General features: G+C 39.1%; 1 protein-coding gene across 1 annotated transcript in view; it reads right to left on the bottom strand.

Moving 5' to 3' along the window:
* Window positions 1-685: 685 nt before the first annotated feature.
* PIBF1 (progesterone immunomodulatory binding factor 1) overlaps window positions 686-9,833 on the bottom strand; it is a 264,067-nt gene continuing 254,919 nt past the window's right edge. The window contains exon 18 of the mRNA XM_023726735.1: window positions 686-1,711. Coding sequence (XP_023582503.1) covers window positions 1,661-1,711 — 51 coding nt within the window. The 3' untranslated portion in view covers window positions 686-1,660. The remainder of the gene's footprint in view (window positions 1,712-9,833) is intronic.

Consider the following 9,833-nt stretch of genomic DNA (forward strand, 5'->3'; position numbering starts at 1 on the left):
TCCGTTTTGCACTTTAGTCTGTTCTGTGATATTCCTTCTGGCTGGGGCAGACATGGCTCTGGCAGCAGGGTTGTCCGTTTTCCTCGGGCTCAGGCAGACATGGTTCTAGCAGCATGCTTGTCCGTTTTCCACCTCTGTCTGTTCTGTGATATTCCTCGGGCTCAGGCAGACATGGTTCTAGGAGCATGCTTGTCTGTTTTCCACCTTTGTCCGTTCTGTGATATTCCTCGGGCTTGGGCAGACATGCCTATGACAGCAGGCTTTTCCGTTTCCCCCTTTTGCCTCTTTGAACATATGCCGAATAAAACCTTGTTTTTTGCCTTACTAAACTTTGTGATGTTTTTACACTAGAACAAAGGAAACATTAAAATTATATCTTCAAGTTAATTTAGTTTTAATGAACTATAAAGTCATCCTGGATTTAAAATGCATGCCTGAGAAACCTTTGTTGCAGAAAGTCATATATTGTAAGATGTATTCAAATGAAACAAACAGAGGGGATGAGACTAGGATTTTTAGGCCAAAAATAAATGTTTGAGCATATATTATTATCAAAGGATTTTCCCAGACTCAACTAATGGCACAGTATTGTGACTTCAAAGAACACAACAAAGAGACAGTATTCTTTTCTCATATCTACAGGGATAATCATTGATATGTATATCACTGGTTCTTCACTGGGGGGGGTGGTTTGCCACTTGGGGGACAGGAGACATTTTTTGCTTGTCACAAATGGCGACGGTTGGTTTGCTACTGGCATCTGGTGGTGAATGGCCAGGATGCTGCTAAAAATCCTACAATGCACAGGACTGCCTCCCATCCCATGCACTCCCTACCCCTCACCGAACAAAGAATCATCTGACCTAAAATGTCAATAGTGTCAAGGTTGAGAATATATATCAGGTTAAAAAATACATAAACAAACACACACACAGAGTCACAATCTTCCTTCCTCCCTCTCTCTCTTTTTAAAATTATGGAACTTAAATAAGAAAGGGAACACATCTAATGACAAGAAATTTTATCCATTCTGCATCTGGACCAGCATTATTTTGACCGATTTAACAACAGACTTTCTGCCAGATTTTTAGTTGACCAATGGGATAGCAGACTTTCTACCAAATTTTATTGGTGAATAATAATATAAAATATAAGGAAAAACAGAGCCCAGAGAAAGAATGACCAATCCATATCCATCAATATGGTATCTGACCACCATTATTAGATACTTGAGATGACTTCTAGTCAGTTCACAAATGATTCTTAATTTTTTAAAACGTAAAACATCTTAGTATTTGTTTTATGACATTTAAAATTTTTAATTTATATAGTCTAGAAAATACATATCTAACTACATATTTATAAGCCAGACACTTTAAAATGTACTGTGTACAATGTAACAATTAGGAAAGCTCCAAAATGTAAATCATAAATACAGTATAATTGATTTATTCTGTATCAAAAAATAGACAAAACCAAATAGAAAGTATACTACCTTTTGTATTTTGTATATTTTAATTATTGTCAAAATATGCTAATTTAACATTAAACTTCTAAATTAGTTATTTAAAAAAAGTCAGGTACATGATTAAGATAAGCTTTTTTCCATCAGAAAAAGAAATTCAGAGTAAACAAAGACATTGCAAATACGTCCAAAATTCTAGGTCTTCATCTTTACTTTCTTAGACCATTCAGGTGCTTCTTTTTTGGTCTGTTAAAAAAAAAAAAAGAAAATCAAGTAAAATGTTTACAAGTAGGACAAGAGAGGCAATTCACAGAACTAAGTACATACATTGAGGCTTTTTATGTAAAACTTTAGTAAAAAATTGCTTTTCTTAAACCAAAAGGACGCTTAAGCCAAAGGTTTTGTCCTTTAACAGAAATAATCTGGCATGTATGTAGAAGAAAACACATCTGTGGTTTTTTTTTTGCTCAAAGTCTGTATTTAACATATTCTACAAAGGTTAGTATTTTATGAACTGATTCTATTTTCAAAGAAAATTATAAAAATCAAGGACATAACTTCTTTTTAGTTGTCTTATCTTTATAGATATGGCTATCCATCCACATAATAAATATTTACTGAAGAATTACTATGTCCAAATTATTTCATTTTAGATCTTCTGACTTGCTAAGCATTTACCAGAGTGCTTCATTTCTTGCTTAATCATGTCAGCTTGAAAAAGTGCCGGGCTGTAGAGAATACTAAAACAAAACAAAAAAGCCCAAACAACTGGCGGGGGCGGGGTGGGGTGGGGCTGTTTCGGGATAAAGCATTCAGAATTCCTTATATAAGGCAATGGATTCCAGTCAAAGCATCCTATTTTATACAATAGATTCTTGTTGCTGTTAGTTGCCATTGAGTCAGCTCCAATTCATGTCAACCTTATGTACAATAGAATAAAATGTTGCCCCATCCTATAGTAAACTACAGTCAATTAAATACACAGTTTACTCCTTTCTCACTTATATCTGCTTAAAACTATGAAGGACCACATTCCTAAATATATATATTTGACTATGTGGATTATTACAAATTATAGATAACCTTGCAAAGAATGGGAATTCCAGAACACTTAATTGTGCTCATGCAGACCTTGTAAATAGACCAATAGACAGGCATTGGAATAGAACAAGGGCATACTGCGTGGCTTAAAATCAGGGAAGGTGTGTGTCAGGTTTGTATCCTTTCACCATACTTATTCAATCTGCATGCTGAGCAAATAATCTGAGAAGCTGGACTATATGAAGAAGAACACGACATCAAGATTGGAGGAAGAGTCATTAACAACCTGTGGTACGCAGAGGACACGACCTCACTTGTGGAAAGCAAGGAGGACTTGAAGCACTTACTGATGAAGATCAAAGTCTACAGCCTTCAGTATGGATTACATCTCACCATAAAGAAAACAAAAATCCTCACAACTGGACCAATAAGCAACATCATGATAAATGGAGAAAATACTGAAGTTGTCAAGGACTTCATTTTACTTGGATCCACGATCAACACCCATGGAAGCAGCCGTCAAGGAATCAAATGATATTTGCACTGGGCAAATCTGTTGCAAAAGACCTCCTTAAAGTGTTCAAAAGCAAAGATGTCACCTTGAGGACTAAGGTGTGCCTGACCCAAGCTATGGTATTTTCAACCGCCTCATATGCATATTAAAGCTGGACAATATAATAAGGAAGACCGAAGAAGAACTGATGCCTTTGAATTAGGGTGTTGGTGAAGAATATTGAATATATCATGGACTGCCAGAAGAATGAACAAATCTGTCTTGGAATAAGTACAGCCAGAAATGTTCCTTAGAAGTGAGGATGGCGAAACTTTATCTCATATACTTTGGACATGTTATCAGTAGGGATTAGACCCTGGAGAAGATATCACACTTGGTAAAGTAGAAGGTCAGCGAAAAAGAGGAAGACCTTCAACAAGATGGACTGACACAGTGGCTGTAGCAACTGGCTCAAACATAGCAATGATTGTGAGGATGGCACAGGACTGCACAGTGTTTCCTTCTGTTGTACACAGGATAGCTGTGAGTTGGAACCGATTGGACAGCACCTAACAACAACCCTTTGGAGCCCTGGTAGTGTTGTGGTTAAGAGCTCAGGCTGCTAACCAAAAGGTCGGCAGTTTGAATCCACCAGTCACTCCTTAGAAACCCTGTGGGGCAGTTCTACTCTGTCCTGTAGTGTTGCTATGAGTTGGAATTGACTAGACAATCGGTTTGGTTTTTTGGTGTATACACACAGATACATACATACACACACATATATGCGTGTGTGTATATATATATAAACATACATAAGCAAATCGGTATAGAGATAAGTACAATTCCTTATACATTATCTTTTCTATATTGTTTTATATGTTACAGCTGATACACAAAATGTTGGAAGCAACATTAGTGATCAGCGCCTCTGAACTTATTCATGACTGTGGCCAGCTAAAATTACCAACTAAATAAGCCAGGGGACCCTCTCTTCCTCCCTCATTCAATAAACCCGTATCTCTAACTTGAGCTACAAATACTTTCACATGGATGGTCCCCACAGACAACTAAAATTCCGTATGTTAACGTGAACTCCCCAGCTCCTCCATATTCTCTGTTTTGAGGAACGGTATCATTATTTACTCAGTCACTTAAACCAGTGACATCTTAGATGTCTCTCCCTTTTTACCTACTATATCCATTCTAAACAGTCCCTAAATTCTATAAAAAAAAAAAAATTCTTTTTATTGTGGTCATATATATATATATATATATAAGATTTTGCCATTTTAACAATTTTTAAGTATACAATTCAGTGGCATTAATTAAATGTTGTACAACTAACACCTGTTTGTTTCCAAAACTTTTTCATTACCCAAAACAGAAACTCTGGGCCCATTTCTCCCTCCCTCCAGCCCATGGTAAACACTAATCTACTTTCTGTCACTATGAAGTTGCCTTTTCTAGATATTTCATATAAGTAGAACCATACAATATTTGTCTTTTTGCTTCTGGCTGTAGAAAGATACTTCCATGGGCAAAATAAGGAAGTCATTCGGAAAAGGCCAGGTGCCGTCTATCAAGAGAATTCAAAAGTGGCTGAAGCTAACCAAATCCAAAAGAAACCAAAGTACAGGCCAGAATGCTAGTTTACTAACTAGTGATGAGAAATAAAGTCATCATTTGGTCAGGAAAGTCTTGCCAGTTTTATTAGTGCTTTATTTGTATTTTTGTTTTTTATAGTTACAGAATATAAGGAAAAGTCTTAAGAGTAAAACAGGATTGCTTGGTTCTCTCACATAATCTAAAAAGTTTGGGTGATTGGAAAAGACGTATCAGTGAAAAGTCTAAGACTCTCAGTATTCCCAGTCATAGAAGAACGTCTATGCTGGCGTTTTTCAAATGCAGGTCTCTACCTATGGGTTACAAAATCAATTTAGTGGGTAAAGACAAGAATTGAGAAAAAATAGACCAGAAATATCAGAGTACCTGCCATAGTAAGGGTAACTTCTGGTTTGAGAAACTGTGTGATCATCACTTGGTCACAATATAAAATGGTTTTCTTAACTGTGGATCCTAGACAAAATAATTTGAAAACAACTTCTATAGTCCAAGTTACACATCCTCAGGATTACAGCAAATGGTACAGAATTTGTTTGTACATTTTCATTTTCTTAATCAAATGATATGAAAAGTTTTATTACTATTATATTTGTATGGGGAGAGAGTAAATAAAAACTTGATATTAAAAAGGAGCCATGGTACTCAAAAAAAAGGAGCCCTGGTGGTGCAGTGGTGTTTGGCTGCTAATCGAAAGGTTGGCAGTTCGAACCCACCCAGAGGCTCCCCAGATCACCTGGTGATCTGCTCCTGTAAGGATTTTAGCCTAGAAAACCCTACGGGGCAGTTCGACTCTGGCCAATGCGATGTGTATTGAAGATGCTGGCCAGAACTTATGGGAAAACTCCTTTAAATGTGAGATGGTCTTTCCGCCACCTCTTCCTCTTGCTTCCTGCTCAGAATGCAGAAGTGATGGCCGAGGCTATAGCAACCATACTGTGAATCTGAGAACAGAAGCCACACAACACCAAGGATGGTTGAAGAGAAAGGCAGAAGGAATCCAGGTCCCTGATAAATTCATAAAGCCACATTCTGTTGCCATCAAGTCGATCCTGACTCATAACAACCCTATAGGACATAGTAGAACTGCCCCATAGGGTTTCCAAGGAATGGCTGGTAGATTCCAACTGCTGACCTTTTGGCCAGCAGCAGAGCTCTTAACCACTGTGCCACCAGGGCTCCATAAGGCCACATACCAGCCCTGAAATGCTTATCTCCAGGCCTTTATCTGAGAGACTAAACAATTTGCTTAACTCGCTGAACTAGCAGTGGAACACAATTCCTAAAGATGCTGGCTTTTATCCTCAAATAATTTACAGTGTTTATCTTGTTTAATGTTGTATCTTTAGTACACAGTAAAATGCCTGGTCTGTAGTCCATGCTTCCTTTGACTTTTTATGGTTTTGAGCAGAATACAGCACAATGGTTAAAGCATAGGCTCTGGAATGAAACAGGCTCTAGCCATTTACTAACTTTGTAAACTTGGGGAAGTTAATGACTTCTCAGTTACTTCACATGTAATATGGAGATAACAAAAAATATCTGTGCTGGATATTCTATGTGTTCTCAGATTTATTCTCCATTCTTGTCGATCCTGCTCTGTGCCCCAGAAGGCTGTAAGCCTTGCCTTCTGGTTTCTGGTTAGGTTCAGTCAATAGGAGGCACAGCAAGTTTGTAGGTGGGAGAGGAAATGAGGGTATTTATTCCCCAGCTCTTTCTTTGCCTGGCCACGGTTCGGTAGTGATTAAATTCTTCTATGGAAGACCAAAGTTTCCATAAGGAGGCCCCACTCCCTTGCCATTGCCCTTCAGGCCTAGGAGTGGTACAGCTACATTTTATGCATGTGTTAACTTACACTTTGATGGATTAAATGATCTACTAAGGTTACTAAGTACAACCAGAATGGTCTTTAGAAGCAAGGATGGAGAGACCTCGTCTCACGTATTTTGGACATGTGATTAGGAGGGACTAGTCCGTGGAGGAGGACATCATGCTTCGTAAAGTAAAGGGTCAGTGAAAAATAGGAAGACCCTCAATGAGATGGACTGACACAGTGGCTGCAACAATGGGCTCAAGCACAACAGCAACTGTGAGGATGGCGCAGAACCAGGCAGTGTTTCATTCTGTTGTACACAGGGTTGCTATGAGTTGGAACCGACTTGACAGCACCTAACAACAACAATGCATGAATAATAACAAATTTAATGAAATAAAATATAAATAATAAAATAATGAAATAAAACACTTAGTCCTCTGTCTTAGTTACCTAGTGCTGTAATAAGAGAAATATGACAAGTGGATGGCTTTAATAAACAGAAACTTATTCTCTCATAGTTTAGGAGGCTACAAGTCCGAATTCAGAGTATTAGCTCTAGGGGAAGGCTTTCTCTCTCTGTCGGCTCTGGAGGAAGGTTGCTGTCTCCTTTCAACATCTGGGGGCCTAGCATTCCTTGGAGATCTCCATGTTTCTTGGCATCAATCTTCCCAGGGGTCTAGGAGGTTCTCAGCACAGGGACACCAGGTCCAAAGGATGTGCTCTGCTCCTGGCTCTTCTTTCTTGGTGGTAGTGAGGTCCTTCTCCTCTCTGCTCCTTCTCTCTTCTTTTATCTCTTGTAAGATAAAAGGTGTGACTCAAGCAAGGGTGTGACTCAAGATACACCCTAAACTGATCCTGCCTCATTAACATAGAGATTACAATTTACAACACATCACAGAATGGACGATAATTATATCAGATCACAAAATGGAGGCCAACCACACAATACTGGGAATCATGGCCTAGCCAAGTTGACACATATTTTTTGGGGACACAATTCAATCCATGACATTCCAACTTTTGGTCCCCCCAAATTCATGTCCTTACCACATGTAAAACACATTCACTTCATCGTAACATCCAATTCTGACTCATAGCAGCCTTATAGGACAGAGTAGAACTGCCCCATAGGGTCTCCAAGGAGGACCTGCTGGAGTAGAACTGCTCCATAGGTTTTCCAAGGAGCGATTGGTGGATTCAAACTGCCAGCCTTTAGGTTTGCTATGAGTCGGAACTGACTCAACGGCAATGGGTTTGGTTTTTTTTTTTTTTTAAAATATACAAAGGAGCCCTGAAGGCGCATATCATCCCAAAAGTCTTAAATCAACTCCAAGTCTAAAATATCCTCTAAATCATCAAAATCAAATATGGGTGAGACTTTAGGTGTATTCTATCCTGGGGCAAAATTCCTCTTCATCTGTGAACCTGTGAAATCTAGAGTACAAGTTATCTGTTTCCAAAGTACAGTGGTGGAACAGGTACAAGGTAGACATTTCCATTACATATGGAGAAACTGGAGGGAAAGAAGGGATAACCAAGCAAGTCCAAAACACAGCAGAACAATTTACACTAGCTCTCAAGGACTGAGAATAATCCTCTGTTTTCTGAGACTATCTAGACAATGGCCCTGCTCTCTAGACTCTGGGTATTGGCCATGCTCCCTGGATTCTAGGTGGAGGCCCCTCGGCCCTGGGATTCAGCTCTGCCTTCCGGGCCCACTGGGATGGAAACTCTGCTCCCTCCGCTTTGGGTAGCCCCATTCTCCTAGTCCATCTGAGTGGCGACCCCATACCCTCAGCTCCAGCAGGTCCCATTCTTCTGCCCCCTGGGCATGAGAGCCCTGCCCCCTCAGCTTTGGGTGGCAGCCCCAACCCCCTGGCAAACCTAACAGCAGCCCTGACTCTAAAACCTAGAAGGCTGTGGCCCTACCCTTTGAAACTGAGAAGGTCCTGCTCCTTCCAACAGTTCTTCTATCTCCAAGCTGCTCCAGGGATGGTCCTTTTCTTTTCTCGGAGGACAAGAGATGTAGATACTTTGGCCTATTTCCTGCCCGTAGAATTCCAAGAGGCAGACAGCGTTCATTCCCTGTCCCATTTAGTCTAAGCTGATGGTTTTCTGCTGTGGTAGGTGGTTAGATCCATCAATCACAGGCTTAATCTCTTTAACAAAAGATCGTGTAGCCATGTCCTTGGTGAACATTCTAGGACATGTGTCCTTGGTTTGTACAACCAAATTTTCCAAATCTTTAAGTTTTGTTTTCATTTTGCACAGTTCATTTATAAGTCCATCTCTTTCCTTTCGCATTTTACTGTAAACGGCAAGGAGAAACCACACCGCCCCTTTAAGATCCTCCTTAGAAATCTCATCAGCCAAATATTCAGGTTCATCATTTACAAGTTCTACCTCCCACCAAACATCTGAACATAATTTAGACAAGTTCTTTGCCACTACATAAAAAGCACTGCCCTTCTTCCACTGTCCAATCACATGTTCATCATTTTCTTTTAAAGCCTCAGCAGAAGCACATTTAATGTCCAAATTTCCAGCAACATTCTCTATATCTCTCCTCACTTTCTTTTGAGACCTCACCAGAATTGCCTTTGACATCCATAATTCTACAAACAGTGTCTTCCAGGCCATCTGGGCTTTTACTATTATCCGTTCCATTCCCATTGCCATTGAGTCGATTCCGACTCATAGCGACCCTATAGGACAGAACAGAACTGCTACACAGGATTTCCAAGGAGCAGCTGGTGGATTCCAACTGCTGACCTTTTGGTTAGCGGCTGAGTTCTTAACCAGTATGTTACCAGGGCTCCGCTTTTACTATTAGGCAGCTTAAAACTCATCCAGCCTCTACTCATTACCCAATTCCAAAACTGCTTCCACATTTTAGGCATCTGTTAGAGAGGCACTCCAGTGTTCTGGTACCAAATTCTGTCTTAGTCATCTAGTGCTGCTATAACAGAAATAAAACAAATGGGTGGATTTAACAAACAGAAATTTGTTTTCTCACAGTTTAGGAGGCTAGAAGCCCAAATTCGGGGTTGTATAATTATTACAAATGTTTACTTGAATCACCTACTCAAGAAACTGGCAGTTCCTTGCAGGAAGTCACAAAGTAATGTTAAATAAATGTTAGCTAAATGAATAAATTTACTTGTATTGTTTTTAAATCTAAATGTTTTATATATTAATGCTTTATATATTATATGTTCATAAGAGTATTTGGTGGCTGGTCTCTATATTACTCACATTTTTGACACTGGATACAATTGGATATTGTATTTTTGAATATCCAATTAATATTTCTTAGCCTAAACTTAAGATTTTAAAAATATCTTAGAACTTTTCTTGACTATGATTCAAACTTTAAAGACTATATTTTAAAATAAATT

Source organism: Trichechus manatus, unplaced genomic scaffold (genome assembly GCF_000243295.1).
Source record: "Trichechus manatus latirostris isolate Lorelei unplaced genomic scaffold, TriManLat1.0 scaffold00013, whole genome shotgun sequence".
NCBI lineage: Eukaryota > Metazoa > Chordata > Mammalia > Sirenia > Trichechidae > Trichechus > Trichechus manatus.